The following is an 18744-nucleotide window of genomic DNA, read 5'->3' as shown; positions in this document are numbered from 1 at the left end:
CGTTTTAATTGCGTATGCATGTTCACTTTGAGCAAATTGTGAGCACTGGTTGGGGAAATCTTCGGTAGATTGGGCAAATCGCTAATTGGGCCCCAATTGGGCCAAAATTAGAGCCCAGTTGGGAAAAACTTTTGGCTCTGATCGGGCAACCTCAAAAAATTTCCAGTAAGGAAACTTTATCATAATGGGCAACAATTTTTGTGCCCTCAACTGGCACGAAAATGTGCTAGCATCATATAAGTGCATTTTCAGAAAAAAAATCATAACTCGAAAACGATGAATTTTAGCATATTGCTACTCGTACTGAAAATAGTTTATACTATTCCCTAATAGACAAAAAAGTATGAGAGAGAAAAAAGATGTGGAAGTTTGAAAAAAATAATTTTTTGTTTATAAACAATAATTAATTATTAATAAACAATTATTGATGTTTAGTTCACTAGATCGATTCAGTAGATCAATATCTGCAATAAAAAAAAAAAATCGTTAAAATCCTTGCTTTTTTGCGGCAGTTATAAACGACTTCATCAAAAGTTGCTATTAAGAGAGGAAAAAATAAGCTTTCGTACTCAAAAAGAAAAAAAAATCATTATTCGAAAAATTCGCATTTTAGAGCAAAAAGAAAAAAAAGTGTCTCCTTAAATAGTTCAAGGAACAATCCCTGTGAGTTTTATCGCAAACTTAAATTCACTTTCCCCCGGCCTGGGTGATTTGAGATGGAATGAGCCATACATATATGTGTGTAAATACTATATGTATGTTAGTGTAAAGATGATCTCTTAATTTTTACTTTTTGTAAAAATGACTACGTCTGCAATATGAATGAATTTCAATTCCATAGTTTTTAGTTTATTCAGTTTTTCATTCAGGCTTTTTAAACTGATATAAAATGAAGACATTTATATTTCTTTACTTAAAAACACAAATTAATTTTTATTTCTAGTATTCGCACTAAAGCAAGACTACAAAATTAGTTTGTTAGCATATTTTAATTAATGGAAATAATAACCCGACATATACCGGGATCCCGGGATTACCAATTTAAGATCCCGAAATACCGGGATTCACAAAATTGTCCGGATTTGGATGCCTTAGTCAAGAGCACTGTACACCACTCAAAAAAAATTAAAGTTTATAAATGAGGCTATCAAGCAACCATTTTAGTTCTATACTATCGAAAGCAGATACATTTTCGTTGACCTCCACTTACAAATCGTGGACCCCCATATTTTTTTAACGCCAGCGTAGACCCCCGTCGAGTCTCCCGTGGATCCCTGGACCTGGACCACTTTGGGAATCACTGTTCTAGAGGAACTGGAGAAAGTGGGCTGTCGGGTGATCGCCTATGTAGATGATGTGGAACTTTTGGTTAAGGGACGATTTCTAACACCCTTTTAGATCAGGCTCAAGGTTACCTGAGGAAGCCTAACATTGTGGTGTCGGTTGCCTTGTACTGCTGTAGAGGAGCCATCGGTAAAAGATGGGGTCTCGCCCAAATTAGGGTTTAGGGTTTATTTGATTTATATTACTATACAAGTATACAATAGTGAAAAATTACTGCAGTATATTAAAAGCATTGCACAGTACTTGTTTAATAATATCTGCATTCTATAGTTAATAGAGCTAGATACGAATGCAGTTTACATTGTTACTAAAATAAATTGCTATATAAGAACATGGGGTCACATCTTAATACAAGTGAGAACAATGCGTTCGAATATAAAAATACAAAATACATACATATACAAGCTGAGTTTTTTTATATTAATTATATGGAACTATTTTATTACATTAATTAGCTCTAGTAAACCAGATTTAAGCCTGTATTGTTCCAAAGAGCCCTTGTCTGGTGGAACTAACTGTAGAAGACTACACTTGTAAAACAGGAATTAGCGGAGCATTAGGCACCACACCTACACTGGCGCTTAACATATGTACATATGTTGAACACGGCCCCTGCGGATATTGCAGACAGAATTGTCGCAGCACGAATTGCTATTAGGCAAGGGGAAACCGGGTCCTTTTGTGAAAAATGGAAAAGAAGACGCTTGTCTGCTGCAGAAAATGTTTTTATAGGGCACTTTAAAACTCGTTACCTCTCGAGGGCTAGTGATGGGGGTCTGACAGGCCATTGTGCTATTGGTATTCATGCAGCGAGACTAGGAATTTCGACTGATTCTTTTGTATCAGCTGTCAAGAGGAAGATGAAGTGGAATCATCTCCACACTTTCTTTTAGACTGTCCAACCTTTGCGAGGCTAAGATGGAAGCACTTTGGCTCGCTCTTCTGAACAAACACTGAGCTCTCAGGGATCGAAATTATCCGTATTCGAAATTTCGTAATCGGCTCGCGGCGTTAACTTAACCTTGACTGTACTTCTTTGTGCTATGAAATAGTTGGTCACATTACCCATAACTCAAAACTAATTTTCAACAAAGCCTCTTTGGTCGTAAAATCCCGCTTATGAAGGTTTTGGTATTTGTTTACATAAATTGTTTAACACATTGAAGCAAAGTTGCCAATTACTTCGAAATGTACATGTCAAAAAGTAAATTCGTTTATTGTCTGCGCTTTTCTGTATGTATACCACATTATAACCAGCACAATACAACCAGTAATAAACATTGGGTGAATTGGCGACTGCCTTCCTCGGGGATGAATATGACAGGGATGAAATCGATGATGCATACGTCTTCTAAGTACGCAGGGTTGCTTTTGAGAAACAAAAAACAATTATAACTAAATAGTTTTAAGAAGTAAAGTGTAAAACGAAATTCATTGAATAATTCCACATAAAAAAGGTATACATAAATGGTTCATTTTATAAACGATTTAAATATTACGTATTTCATAGCCTTTTTTGTACAAAGGGCCTGTGCAAATTGATAGAAAAGTACGTCTGGATTGTAAATTTTTTACAACTATGAGGTGAATGAAAATTTTCGACCTAGCGGGCCTAGTGAAAATTTGACAGCAATAATTACACCTACCTGACGGTTTGAAGTGTTTTTCGTTGCAATGTTATTGCTAAGACATCTAATAAATGCATGGCTTTCAGTTTTAGAAGAATCACAGTCAGTAAAGACAAGTACCTTTTATATAATTGCTGCATTTTAATTGCTCAACTTCTTTTGCACCCATGATCCAACTACACAAGATCTGACAAGATGAAGCAAAAGAAAAAAGTTAATTTTAATAATATTTGAACAAAAAATTTATTGCAAATCGCTTAAAAATTACTGAAATAAACCACTGCCAAAATACACATAAATAAAGAGATGTAAAAACCAAAACACAAATAGCAAAAATTACGAGCGTCACGCACTTTTTTCTGAAATGCTATTGCAAATGGCTGCTCATCAACCGGTCAGATCTGTTCTAATTGGTTCTTGTTTTGCACCAGAGCATTTGTCAAAAATTTAATAAAAATTGTTTCACCATGGAACTTTTCGACTGATTGGCACAATGACTATCTGAACGCCCGGAGCGCTGCCACTGAGGGCCTTTGCCAACTGATATAAAAGAGAAAATTTTGACGGATCAAACAAAAATGTTGACATTTCTCGTTGTGAATACGAACGCCATCATTTTGACCTAGCTCGTGGGGCCACGCAAAATTTCGACAGCTTCTTAATATGTATACACATAATAGTCAGCCCTATTCTGCATTTCGGCTACGTTCCCGCATTCCGCTCCGCGAGAATCGAACTTAGGTATTCTGCGTTACGATCGAATCGAAAGAGGAAGAGAGAAAACATCTTTCGAAATCAGCTATTTGCCTAGGAATGTGGGAAATCGAAACAAAACAAAAGAAATATTTGCCACCAAACTATTGCAGCTTATGAAGTTAAAGTTTGTAAATACTTTGAACTAACTAAATATATCTAACATCATTGTAATATAAAAATAAAATTTCGTTTGTGCTTTATTTAAGTGGAAACATAATTATAAAAATGAAATCCATAGCCGCGGCGTTATTGCTTGAAGAGGAGAACGAGTCCCAGATTGCTGATGCGGAAATTGAAAGGCGGAGATTTAGGGACAAGTTTGATCTTTCTCAGATGAGTGAAGAACCCTAAATTCATCATGAACTTTATTACTTAGCGCTCAAAGCCAGTGAAATTATAAACGTTGTTTGAGCACTCCACAACATTTGCTACACAGAGTGGCAGATTTGAACGCAAATGAATTCCATTTTGAAAGCCGTCGGGAGGAAGGGAAGAACAAAGCTCCATAGCAAATTCGAATTCGACAACATACGCACCACTTTTTAAAAAGTTAGTAAAAACGAGTGCAATAATAAAAGCATCTTTTTTTATGTAACTTCACACTTTATGTATGTATGTATGTATGTACATACTTCTATTAATTTTATATACAAAGAATCAATTGTATTCAGTGCATTTCACAGTCTTATTTATAGATAATGAAAACAAAAACGCCTGTGCTTCCTCTTTGAAAACCTCGCGCAATATCCCTTTTGGTTGCTAATTTGCTAATATTTGAGCCAATTTTTTGTATTGCCCGTATTACCGCTGCGAAAACACAGAAATCGAGAAAATTCATTTATGATGACTTACAATCATGCACAGTATATTTTACTCAATTTTTTTTATAAAATTTTATTATTTAAACCCACGAAAATAACAATCGAAACGTTCTCCGACAACAAATTTGCAACTTAGAAAAACGGAACTTCGATCGAAATGTAGAATAGGTATAATCGTAAATTTCGAAGATTGATCGAAAGGAAACGGAACGCAGAATACCAAAGTTGCCAAACGGAGAAAACTTCGATTCGAGTCGAAATGCAGAATAGGGCTGACTGTTTGGCGCAATAAAGAGTCAAAATCAAAATGGAGTCTGAAAAAGAACAAAAACCGTACGTTAGTTGCCAGTTATAAAATAAACCAAATTTATTTGCGAATATTTGTTTATTCTATTTATTGAGAGGCCACCACGCGGAAAAGCTTATGTTACTTATATTGATAACAGAACCTGGCAGCTCGAACGTTGCATAATTCTCAAGTAACATTAAATCTTCAAACGAATACATTGCTTGTATTTCCATCAATATCGCAATGTATAAATTTTAGCAATAGACAAAAATAGAGCTTTCCCACGAGCGTTTGTTTGGTTTTTCAACACCATTTATAATTTTCTGTTAATATAATCACGATGTGTCAAACCACACAACACAACCCTGAAATCTAAGAAAAAATCTGAGGAAGGCCATTAATTAGCAGCATGACCCAACTGCGCTCCTCAAGGGAGAATATAGCTACAATAACAACGATTACTACGACAAACCCCCAAAAAGGTTTGCTACTGTCTATACTGTCATAACCAGTAATAAACCTTGTGTGAATTTGGCGACTGCGTTCCTCGGGGATGAATATGCCAGGGATGACATTAATGGTACATACGCCTTCTAAGCACGCAGGATTGCTTTTGGGAAACAGAAAATAATTAATACGAAATAGTTTCAAAAAGTAAAGTGTAAAACGAAAGTCATTGAATAATTCCACATAAAATAGGTATACATAAATGGCTCATTTTATAAACGATTTAAATATAACGTATTACATAACCTTTTTTGTGCAAAGGGCCTGTGCCAATTGATAGAAAAGTATGTCTGGATTGTAAATTTTTTACATCTATGAGGTGAATTAAAATTTTTGACCCAGCAGGGCTACTGAAAATTTAGATCTGACAAGATGAAGCAAAAGAAAAAAGTAATGACGTTTGTAACTCCAGCGCCATGTTATCTTCTTTGAATTGAACCAAAAGTAAACAAAGGATATGAAGACGAAGCATTAAGAAAAATATTAAAGCTGTATACTGAGATTAATCGCTATACATAATACAAAGTACGATACTTCTAGCCATTGCTACTAGACCAGCCACTATACACGAGTCGCCATACACAATAGGGCCATTACTTTATTTTTTTAAATGTTATATATTCTTTCGGGCACCAGATGAATCACGTTTACGGTGCCGCGTTGTAAATCGTCCATACGACATATTCGGGACCTGGTTTGGTGATCAATATCTAATATCAGGGGCTTTGCATTGGTTGGGCCATCTTTTAAGCTTCTCAGAATTATGGTTGAACAAAGCCAATCAAGAAGTCGACTCGGAGCATGTGCCGATTATGAACAGGTTGTACAAGTTTTATAACAGAAATGCAAGTTCTGTGCGCGCTATAATGGTTGCTAAGTGTCCATGGTTAGACGATTCAAACGATTCCTTACCCGATGAACATGAGACCCATAGTTTAAAGCAATGTTTCTGTGATTTGGTTGATATAAGCGAGCAAGGACAATCGTCGACTAGTTTTGTAGGGAGTTGTCTTTCACACGCAGCGACATTACCTCGATCCCATCGCAGCACATCGCCAGAAAACATATTAGATATTCTCCAACAGAATGCTACGACCAGAACTGCGTTAGGCCATAAACATGGGACTATTCAATATTTGGATGAATATCGAAATGAATACTCTATTGGAAATGGGAATAGGAATTCATCCGATGATTGCATGGAATGCGCAGATGATTATGAAGACGAAATGGACAGCTCTATACCTAAGTACCTAATATTCTCGACAGGATCGAAAACGTATACTCCACATCAAATTGGAATAAAGCGTATAAGAAACGTAACGTTTCCAAAAAAACTTGATCCGGGACCTTCACTTAAAGAAAGAATAGCTGCCAAAAAAGCTGCAGATAGAGAAGTGAGAAACACAAATTTCCTTATGTTACATTTTCTTATAAATTTTGATTTTTAGAATCTACTGAGAACTGATCCTGACTGGTGGAATTATGACTCGGTCGCTCACTTATTTGACAAAATGGATAAAGTAATAGACTTGCATGGTCACATTATTGGAATGGCGTTGAGTCCCGATCATCGCTATTTGTATGTAAATACTCGACCATGGCCGAAAAATTATGTTATAACTAATCCACTGGAGCCACCGCCTATTGCGCAGGAAATCGACATTCACGTAATTGATTTAATGACATTGAAGCGTGTCGGTAATATGTTGCGAGCACATAAAGCTTATACACCAAGCGCTGAGTGCTTTTTCATATTTCTCGATGTATGTGAAGACTACGTCGGAAGGTAGTTCTTTATTTTTATCAAAAACCAAAATTATAAGGTCATGCATTATATGTATATACATTATACAATGTACATTTGTTATAAACTTTTCAGTGGCGCGGAAGACATGCACGCTTATATTTGGGATCGATTTTATGGTATTTGTCTTGCCAAATACAGGCATGCTGATGTGGTAAACAGCGTAGCATTCAACCCTCGTGATTCAGAAATGCTCGTTACAACCAGTGATGATTATACCATTAAGGTAGTATGTTATCAGCATTTGAAATTGAATGGTTCGATTAAGGATGGCAACCGAACTTCAGTTGGCATGCCAATGGCTGAAATGGTGTTACATTTGGCAACTAGCAACTTCATTTTTATGCTTGCCGTGGAAATTTTGATTGAGATATTTTATTTCTTTTTTAAACTGTTTTTTCAGCTTATTTACGCTCAAGTCGCAGTTGCTGGTGCTTCAAAATTCTTTGCTTCAATTTTATAGCACTCAAATGTAGTTGCTATTTATGATTAAATAATACAATAACTAATTATTGAATCATGGTTGCTATTCATAATCAGCCGTATTCTGCATTTCGACTCGAATCGAAATTTTCTCCGTTTGTCAACTTTGGTATTCTGCGTTCCGTTTCGTTTCGATGAATCTTCGAAATTTACGATTGTACCTATTCTACATTTCGGTCGTAGTTCCGTTTTTCAAAGTTGCAAATTTGTTGACGGAGAACGTTTCGATCGTTATTTTCGTGGGTTTAAATAATAAAATTTTATTTAAAAAAAGTCGTGAGTACTAGGTACTCATGAAATTTGATGTGTAAACATGTGCGTACGGCAAGGCATAGAAGCAGGGTTCGGATATAGGGCTGTGCGATTAATCGGTTAATCAGTTTTTTAATTAATCATAATCCTGATTAATCAGATCCTGAGCAATTACTGTTTACTCAAAAAGAATTTAATTGAAATCTGAATAACTTTGTTCATAACTTTCGAGTTTGCTTTCAAACCAAATGAAATTGTTTTTTATATGTATGTTTGTATGTACAAATATGTACACTGCCGGAACAAAGTATTGGCACAGCAAATTTTTCACAATATATGCAACAATTTTCATTCTAATATTTTTCCGCTAATTTCTTATAAAAATATGGTTCATTCTATAACAAAAAACATAAAAATATAATTCCTAAACTTTGTGCAAAACTCGCGAAAATTCAGCAAATTTTCATGAAATTTTTAAATTTTTTTTCAGATTTTTTAAATTTTTTTTTGAGTATGCAGATTTGTAGCCCAATAAATTTTATTATAATAAAGTGCAAGTTTAAGTAGCTAGGAATTACCGTTGATTTTGGGCAATTTTTTCCACGCAGTCTCTTTCTTACAAAATTTTTTTTGGAAAATACTTTATATGGAAAAAATGCAAAACACCTTCAACAAAAAAAGAATTCTCAAAAATCAACGCGATTTTTGACTAACTCCGAACTTGGATTTTGTTACTGGAATTTAATGGGCTGCAAAACTGCATACTCAAAAAAATTCTAAAAAATCTGATTAGAAAGTTGAAAATTTTTATGAAAATTTGCTGAATTTTCGCGGGTTTTGCACAAAGTTTAGGAATTATATTTTATGTTTTTTTTTGTTGAATGAACCATACTCAAAAAAATTTTAAAAAATCTGATTAAAAAGTTGAAAATTTTGATGAAAATTTGCTGAATTTTCGCGGGTTTTGCACAAAGTTTAGGAATTATTAGAATAAAATTTGTTGCATATATTGTGAAAATTTGCTGTGCCAAAACATACTTTGTTCCCGCAGTGTATGTTCGTAGGCACATTCAATATTTTTCTTATTAATAGAAATAAAATGCCAAACAAGTACGTACTATGTAGTACATACTACGTAAATATGTACATATGTATGTATTGTAGCTCCTTAAAATGAAAAATACGTATACATATGTATGTACGTACATTCATATGTACGTATGTATGTATAAATTCTTTTGTATACCCGAGCGCACTTGTGCACAAGGGTATATTAACTTTGTTCGCATAACGGTTGTTTGTAACAGCCAAAACGAATCGTGATAGATATGGACAAATGTATACATAAATGCTCAGAATGAAAAGAGTAATCGATTAAGCCATGTCTGTCTGTCCGTCCGTCCGTCCGTTCGTGTACACGATAACTCAACGAAATTCGGTATGTACGTTTACCTTTACCCAAGCTAGGTTGGTATTGAAAATAAACGAAATCGGACTGTAACCACGCCCACTTCCCATATAACCGTATTTTTGAAAAATTCAAAAACTACGATATTTCAGTAAATATTAGATGCAAATTGTTGAAAATTAGTACGTGAAGTAGAATTGTGGTAAAAAATAATGGCCCTTATTATGAGTTGCATTCGATCTTCGACTGTAGTCGAAAGTGCTGATCGAACGAATTTTTATTTGGTATTATGGCGCTCATTCTATGAAGAATAGCACTATCGTGAATATGAGCGAAATTCACGGTAGCGCTATTCTTAGGTTGTTCACAATAGTTTATTTTCACCGCGGAGAAGCTTTGTTTACAAATCGAGCAAACTAAATAGTGTGCTTATACATATTTATGTCCATTAGTGCAAATTAAAATGAAATACAAAAGAAAGCGAGTTTATAAAAACGTGGTAAAAATTAGTACAACGGAGTTCTGGTTCAACAATTCGTCAGAGGATGAGAGCTTAGAAAAGTGGCCAGGAGCAGAAAACGTTTGAGAGAGTTTAAGTGTAGTCTTTCGAATTTATTTTGACATACAATATATTTAAGAAATTTTGTGATCCAAATCTATTTAAAATTTATTAAAACTGTAAACAGCTCTATGATTTTGTCCTCAGAGATAGTGCCAACAAAGTATTGGAATCTTCATTCATAAGTAAAACTAGTCTTTGGGGCTTGTGTCATGTATGCACGACGTGAGAACTGCATAAAATTAATAAAAATTGTTTAAAGTTTGTGTCTAGCCGCCAAAAAGTAAGAAAACAAATGCAAAAAAATACATTTTTGACAATTATCTAACACTTCGCTACACCAACGAAAGCAAAATTCTGTTCGACAGAAAATTCGATACACAACGAAAATTTCGACCCGCTTGCATAGCTCATAATACGAATTTCATTTTCGATCTTCGATAGCCAACGAAGATCGAAAATCGTGTGCAACTCATAATAAGTGCCAATATTATTAAGAATTTTTTGGAAAATGGGCGTGACCCCGCCAACTTATGATGAAATGCTGTATCTCAGTGGGCGCTTCAACAATCCTCACCAAACTTGGTACGAGCCTTGGGTAGGGTCTAACTAAGAATCCTGTTGAAAATCTTTGAAATCGGGCTATAACCACGCCCACCTGCCATATAACGGCAATTTACAGAAGCACGAAAACTGCGATAAATCAGTAACTACTGGAGCTAACTTAAAATCGATGATTGAAAAACCACTTAGCAGAAAATTAGAATATTATAAACTTGGATAATGGGCGTGGCACCCTTATGACCACAAATGTGTATCTCGGTAACCGATTTACCAATTTCTACCAAACTCGGTGCAATTAATAACCTTGGTACGGAAAATAAATTCGTTGAAAATTGTTCAAATCGGACTAAAATTACACCCGGTTCCCCTATAACGTTAAATTTCAGAAATACGAAAACTCCGATATTTCAGTAACTGAGGACGCTAATTTACTCCAAGTCAATAGTTAAAACAATCTTCTAGCAATAAATAAGACTACTATAGACTTTTAGGAGTTGGTCATGGCACCGCCCACTGTATGACTACAAAGGTGTATCTCGGTAACCACCTTATCGATTTGTATCTAACTTGATTCAATTATATCATTAAGTCCTAACTCTGCATATTAGCGAAAACGTTTGAAATCGGGTAAACACCCCAACTTATCATGCAAATGTAGTTCAGAGAAACTTGAAACGACGATATATGATGCCTGCGCCGACTATATAAAGTTCGGTTTCGCCCGAACTTATGCTTCTTTACTTGTTTTTATATTACGTATGTATATAGGTATGTATGTAAAACAAAATATAACAGCAGTTACTCAGATTAATTTGGTTATGATTAATCAGTTTGCTAATTAATCAAATTAAATAGATTCTGATTATTCAATATGTAATTAATCGGAAAATTAATAGTTTTGATGAATCAAAAATAATTATGCTTTGATTAATTAATTAAGAAGGATGGTTCCGTGCGCAGAAGTTGAAAACTTTTGACTGCCATTCACCTGGTAGTGGCCAGAAGCGATTCTTGTGCGTACGGTTCAAATCGCAGCTCACAACGTCCGGATATTTATGTCCACGTATCCTCTGGGTAGCAACCAAATAGCCGTTTGGGGGCAAGCTAAAGTGAGAAGGCTTAAAATTTCGCGTGCGCTGGGTTTGGGTCCCGACACGCTAGGACCCCGCCCACTGAAAAATTCCAACAAGCTTTGGATGAGATCCCCTTTTTTGATAACGACCACGGCAAACGTATAAAGGACTATGATTTGAGGGTATGCACATGGAATATCCGGGCCCTTAATGGNAGCCTCGGATGAGACCCCCTTTTTCTGATGACGACCACGGCAAACGTATAAAGGACTATGATTTAAGGGTATGCACCTGGAATATCCGGACCCTTAATGGGGAAGGTGCCTCTGCCCGGCTGGTTGATGTCCTCGGGAAGACAAAGGCTGACATCACCGCCATCCAAGAAATGCGATGGACGGGGCAAGTAAAAGTAAGTGTGAAGCCTTGCAACGTCTACTACAGTTGCCACGTAAAGGAGCGCAAATTCGGTGTAGTGTAGGAGAGAGATTTTAATACAAACCGCCGAGTACTGGCGTTCACCCCGGTGGACGAACGTCTAGCCACAATCCGCATCAAAGCTAGATTCTTCAACATCTCGCTCATCTGCGCCCATGCCCCGACGGAAGAGAAGGATGAGGCGTCCAAGGATCTCTTCTATGAGCGCTTGGAACGTACATATGAGCGCTGCCCCCGACACGATGTCAAAATCGTGCTGGGCGATTTTAATGCCAAGGTGGGCAAGGAAGGGATCTTTGGCGCCACCGTCGGAAAATTCAGCCTCCACGACGAAACGTCCGACAACGGACTGAGGCTGATCGACTTCGCCGGGGCCCGAAATATGGTAATATGTAGTACTAGGTTCCAGCATAAGAACATCCACCAAGCTACATGGCTGTCTCCAGATCGAAAAACGAGAAACCAAATCGATCATGTTGTGATAGACGGAAGGCATGCTTCAAGCGTTTTGGACGTACGTACACTCCGAGGGCCAAACATCGACTCGGACCACTATCTTGTTGTAGCCAAGATACGCACCCGCCTCTGTGCAGCAAAAAATGTGCGCCCGACAATGCAAGCAAAGCTTAACATCGAAAAGCTGCAGTCACAACAGAGGGCAATTTATTCGCCACTCACACACCTGCTCTCTGAGAGCACTCTTCAACAATCCAACGTACGCGAGCAGTGGAACACATTTCCCGATCATTAAGTACCGCCGCCAAAGAAGTAGTTGGATTTCAGCGGGCCCGAAAGAACAACTGGTACGATGAGGAATTTAAAGGAGCCGCAGAGAAAAAAGGGGCCGCCTATAGGGCCACGCTGCGATCCGTTATAGGGAACTGAAAAAAGAAGCGCGTCGTATTTGCCGCAATAAGAAGAGAGAGGGCGAAATACGTGAGTGCGAAGAGCTTGAGATGCTGGCCGACAGGAAGAACGCCCGAAAATTCTACCAGAGGGTTATGCGACTTACGGAAGTTTTCAAGACCGTGGCGAACTCCTCTAAGAACAACAATGGCGACCTAGCGAAAGATGTCCAGAATGTACTTAAATTGTGGAGGGAACACTTTTACAACCTACTTAATAGTAGCAGCGCTGAAAGTAGTTGAGAAGACGAACCCGAGGCCCCAGTCGACGATTNGTAGCTGTCCCACCGCCTGACTATGACGAGGTACGAATAGCGATTACGCGGCTGAAAAACAACAAAGCTGCTGGAGCTGACGGCCTGCCAGCCGAGCTATTCAAGTACGGCGGCGAGGAGCTGATGAGGTGCATGCATCAGCTCGTATGCAGAATATGGTCAGATGAACGCATGCCCGACGATTGGAATTTAAGTGTGCTCTGCCCAATCCACAAGAAAGGCGACCCTGCGATTCGCGCCAACTCCCGCGGAATCAGCCTTTTAAGCATAGGTCTTAAGGTCTTATCGAGTGTATTGTACGAAAGACTGAAGCCCACCATCAACGAACTGATTGGACCTAATCAGTGTGGCTTTAGGCCTGGCAAATCCACCATAGATCAGGTATTCACAATACGAGAATATGATCGACACACACCATATATTTGTCGATTTCAAAACCGCTTTCGACAGCACGAAAAGAAGTTGCCTTTATGCCACGATGTCTGAATTTGGTATCCCCGCGAAACTAATACGGCTGTGTAAAATGACGATGAGCAATACCACCAGCTCCGTCATAATAGGGAAGGCTCTCCGAGCCGTTTGATACCAAACGAGGTTTCAGACAAGCGGACTCCCTTTCGTGTGATTTTTTTAAGCCGATGTTGGAGATGATAATAAGAGCCGCAGAACTGAACCGCTCAGGCACAATACTTTACAAGAGCGTTAAATTGCTGGCGTATGCCGACGACATCGATATTATTGGTAAAAACAAGGGTTACGTCTGTTCTGCCTTCTCGGGATTAGATAGAGAAGTAAAGCGAATGGGTCTGGTGGTGAACGAGGACAAAACGAAGTATCTGCTGTCATCACACAAACAGTCAGAGCATACGCTTTTTGGCACCCACGTCACTGTTGACAGATACAAATTTGAAAAGTAGACGACTTCGTTTATTTGGGAACCAGCACTAACACCAATAATAATGTCAGCCTTGAAATCGAACGGAGAATCACTCTTGCCAACAAGTGCTACTTTGGGTTGAGTAGGCAATTGACAAGTAAAGTCCTCTCGAGAAGAAAGAATTAATTAATCATCTTTGGATTAATCAGCTTGTTCGATTAATTGATTAACTCTTTAAACGCTAGTTTCACATATATGTTACGCTCGAATTTCGCTGACTAATATTGTTATGAAAATTTGTAATACATAACAAAGATTCACGAGTGTTACATATATGTTTCAGGTCGTACAGACACCCTTTTATAGAGGTCGAAACTTTTTATTATGGGTATTTGAACATATCCTCTCTTTTAGTGTCCTCCTAAATTTGGTTCCTCTAAATTTCCTCTTTTGCTTTCGCGTTTAATGAGCTAATCGCACATCCCTATTTGGAAATATTCATATATGAACGTTCGCGTACATACATTTATGATTTTGCACGCTAGCGTGAACGTATCAAATATTCTCTACTGATTCTCGTCCGCGAACGAGAAGCATAAAACAAGATACTATTCTATACGAAGACAATTTTGTTAATTGCATAAGATTTGCACCGTTCATTCGATTTTCAAAAATGAGGTGTCAAATGAAAGGGCTTGGCTAGATGGGCAGTAAGATTATTTTGGTTTTAACAGGGTTGCCTCCTGCTTATAAAATTATGATATTTATACCGTTCGCCCGATTTTCAAATATGAGGTGTCAAACGAAGAGGATTGGCCAACAGATGGGAAAGTAGAGTTTAGTTTTTTATAGGTTTGCCACCTTTTAATATGCCCTTGTTTTCAGCTGATTAAGGTAAGCGAAATTCGGATTAGCTTTTACTATTTTTTGTTTGTTTATTTTATGTTAATATTTTTTTATAAAAGCCTGACCCATTACATGACCAGCACAATATTTTGGTAAAATTTGTTGAATTTTTATAACTTTTGTACTAAGTTTGAAGTGTGGATTTATATGGTGCTTGTTATAGCGTTAGACTTTTTAAAAAAAATATTAAACATGGAGTACACAAAAGAGTGGTCCGAAATAAGTAAAAAGTAAAGTACATCGAAAAAATATACCACTGTTTTTTTTAGTCAATAAATATTTAGAGGGTGCTCAAAGCGCCCAAAGTTTTCCATGTATTTTATATTAAAAAAAATATATCGTAGAAATGGTATAAAATCCTCGAAAATCAATATTTTTCAATCGCCAAAGACCGTTTCTCCCCAGGAGACTACCATTTCCACGAAAAATTGTTTTTTTTTTGCCATATAAAATACATGGAAAACTGCGCGCTTTGAGCACCCTCCAAATATTTATTGTTAAAAAAAAATCCGTAATATTTTTTCGATGTAGAAAAATCCTAGAGGGGTGGCGGAATTATTGTTGTTATTAATTCTTGCGAATGAGTACATAATTTTAAAAAACATTTTATACTATTATTTTATACTATAAACCTATAGCCCATTAAATTTTAGTAGGTTAAAGTGGAAATTTCCAGACGATAGAAAATCGCGTTGATCTTTAATATTTTTTTTTGCTGGCAGTGCTAAGGCATTTGTTTCCTTATACAAGAAATTGTCGAACATACTTTATATGGAAGAAAATGCAACAACAGAAAAAAAATGATTAAAAATCATTCTGCGTCTTGAAATTTGCAGTTTAACCTACTAAAATTTGATGGGCTATAAAACTGCGTACCTATAAAAAGTTTTTTGGTATAATTGTTAAAGTTTGTTGAATTTTTGTACAAAGTTTGAAATGTGGGTTTATGTGGTGCTGGTTTATGAAAAATAATAAACATAAAAAGCTAGTCCGAATTTCGCGAAATAACACAAACGGCAATAACGCAAAATTTGCTTTATTTCTCAGGTTGGAAATAAAACAAATTTTTCGTTATTTCCCATTGCTTATTTATACTATTTGTAACAAAAACAGTTAACTGACAGAAGGAAAAAGAACTTTGTTTATTCCAAAAATACAATTAAGCAAATATTTTTACTTATGAAAAGTCTAACAAAATATAGGGAAAGCGTCGTTTTTGATAACTGCTCGTCAAATTGTACATAGCGCTTTGTTTGAATTTTGTCTGCATGCTTTTTAATATGTTGAAAATATTTCTGGATAACCTTAAAATGTTTGCATGGAACCATTGCGCAATAAACAAGGGAAGTAATAAAACATCTTTCTCGCTTTATTTTCTCACATTCGGCTGCCTTATAGTCAAATATTAAAAGCAATTTTTCATATAAGGCAGTGTCAAAATCTTTCTTCTCGCTCTAATTACTTCAACTGGTATAATTCCGCCATGGCATGGAACAAACAAAAGTTGCAGTTCCTGTTCGCCGCATATGTATAACACAGAGAATATTGTTTTGAGCTAGTTAAAATTTCTGCATTGTCATCGTTTACGAAGACGGAGCGAAAATGTGGTACGAAATAGCGATGCAAAAATATGTCAAATGTTACCTACTCTCAGACTTCTAAATTTGAACGTACAAGATATTTTTGGTTGTCAAATCAAGACTGGCTTTATTTGAATATTCATATTCTAATCTACCTATGCTACCTCTTAATTCTATTTCTTATTTTCTAATTTCTTAAAGCTACATTGTTGACGCTGCATTTGTATTCACATTTAGTCACGTACATGCATTCGTTCCCACGTTTGTACATTTGCTGCTGCTGCTATTGTTGCTGGTGTCAAGTGGCACATTCCACTACATATGTTAACTACCCTCCCCGTCAAATGTGGTTGCCCTCAGCCACAATTGCTTCCAAGCGGGCTCTAATATCTTCTCTGCTTTTGGCAATGTTCATCGTTGACAAACTATGTTGAGGCTGGTCAGTGTCAGTTTTTATTTTGATAATTCTGGGCTTTAACTTCATATACAATATTACTATTATGATTGCTGTGAGTATTGCAATTACGCCATACCACATCCATTTGCTATTTTCAAGAACGACTTTTATCTCTTCCATTCGCTCGTTATTTCGAATATGCAGTTTATGAAAGAATGGCAATGATAGGTGTTTTTGTTGACTTGTCTCATTTAAAATAGTTTTCCTAGGAGCTAGGAGCTCAATAATATCGATCTGATGATTTGCTTTGAATTTCTCTCCATTTATCGTAAGAGATTTTTCAAATGTAATTAACAGGGTTCCATTAGCTCTAATCAGTTCTCCATTTTCTTCGATGTCTAGCCTACTGCTGCGTGCGATGATTAATCCGTCTCTAATTACTTCAATCTCTTCTAAGTGGTCCGCCGCCGTAGTGGGACAATTTGCTGTATGGTTGTTTAGAAGTTGTAAAAGGCAAACGTCTTGCATATTAATACTACAATAGTTATATCCTACAGATTTTCTGCAATTTTCTAATGGATATTGGTTTCCCTTACAATTAGCAGTTGAATTATTCTTTAAATACAACATTTTATTATTTTGAGCCACAGGGCTTATTTGATATAATTTGCAAATTTTTGTTATTTGAGGAATTTTTACAAGATAAATCAGTGCATCGTTTTGGTAATAAATTTTTACATCTGAAATTGTAATAATATCGGACATGGGAACAAGTGTGTTTTCCTTAAATTCTATCAAACTGATTTCTTCTGTATTTAAAATTAGTGGGTTTACAATATTATATTTTGCTAAGGCTACACCATACAACATGTTTTTTAAATTATCAATAACTATTCTATTTCTTCGTGCCATGAGTAGAGTGACCACTTCATAATCAATTGCATTTCTAGTATTGATATTGTTAATTCTGTCTGTTATTTCATCAATTTTTTCTTGAATTTCTTTGTTTATTTCTATTTGTCTATTTCCAGCCCTTATAATTTCATTTTCGGTAGCTGTCAAAATTTGTAAGTCTTGATGGTCGGGGACTCCAGCCACAAATTTAAGAGCAGACCCCAGGAAATCGATGGCACGTCGAGTTCTACCGGGTCTCCTGAGCATGCGAACTAAGTCGTCCATCTCGTCCAGGTCCTGTTGTAGTAGTTCTTTTTGTTTTTCATTTTTAAGAGCTGCTATTATATTTATGTTGTCCACAAATCCTTCTTCTATGACTGTAAAGTTTATAGTGTGTTTCAAATAAATGAAATTCTGAAAAATTGCGGTTTCGCCTGATGGTATCGGAATAAATAGAGCTGTTGAGTAATCCACGATTCTCGCTGCCACTAACGGCACAAGGACAACCCTGCAAGTAAATGTTCATTTTATATTATTTTTGTGAACTTGCTTGCCATCTATTACTACCGCAGTCCCTAGATCCGCCTGAATAGCCTTTTCATTATAAAGTTTTGAAAATTTATTTCCTATTCTCCTATTACTTTTTACATAGACCATTTCACCTGGTTTAAATTCTCTTGGTTTTGTTTCTCTATTATGGTAACTTAAGTCCTTTTCCTGTTTCATTTTTAAACGATTCCTAATTTCTTTTTTAACTTCTTCAGTTGAATTGTATAATAGTTCTTTTGGCTTATATTTGGTAACTGAATGAATTGAGTTATTGTATTTGTGGGTTGCTAACAGAATCAATTCAACTACGTCAGTAGCATCTCCCTTTATACATCTTGCGATTTCGGCCAGAGTAGAATGAAAGCGTTCCACTTGGCCATTACTTCGACTGTGAAGTGCTGGAACAGTAAACATAGATATATTGAATTGATTTTG

At 36.4% G+C, this 18744-nt stretch overlaps 1 protein-coding gene across 2 annotated transcripts in view; it reads left to right on the top strand.

Annotated features, from left to right (window-relative positions):
* Window positions 1–18744, top strand: part of Fbw5 (F-box and WD repeat domain containing 5) — a 127776-nt gene that overhangs the window by 66542 nt on the left and 42490 nt on the right. For both annotated transcript variants that reach the window (XM_017613668.1, XM_017613669.1), the window contains exons 4-6: window positions 5982–6742; window positions 6797–7134; window positions 7228–7378. In XM_017613668.1, coding sequence (XP_017469157.1) covers window positions 5982–6742; window positions 6797–7134; window positions 7228–7378 — 1250 coding nt within the window. The remainder of the gene's footprint in view (window positions 1–5981; window positions 6743–6796; window positions 7135–7227; window positions 7379–18744) is intronic.

The sequence above is a fragment of the Rhagoletis zephyria genome, unplaced genomic scaffold (assembly GCF_001687245.7).
Source record: "Rhagoletis zephyria isolate East Lansing unplaced genomic scaffold, Rhagoletis_zephyria_1.1 Rzeph_scaffold_00700, whole genome shotgun sequence".
Classification (NCBI taxonomy): domain Eukaryota; kingdom Metazoa; phylum Arthropoda; class Insecta; order Diptera; family Tephritidae; genus Rhagoletis; species Rhagoletis zephyria.
Note: the sequence above shows the minus strand (reverse complement) of the source record. Positions and strands in the feature narration are given on the sequence as shown.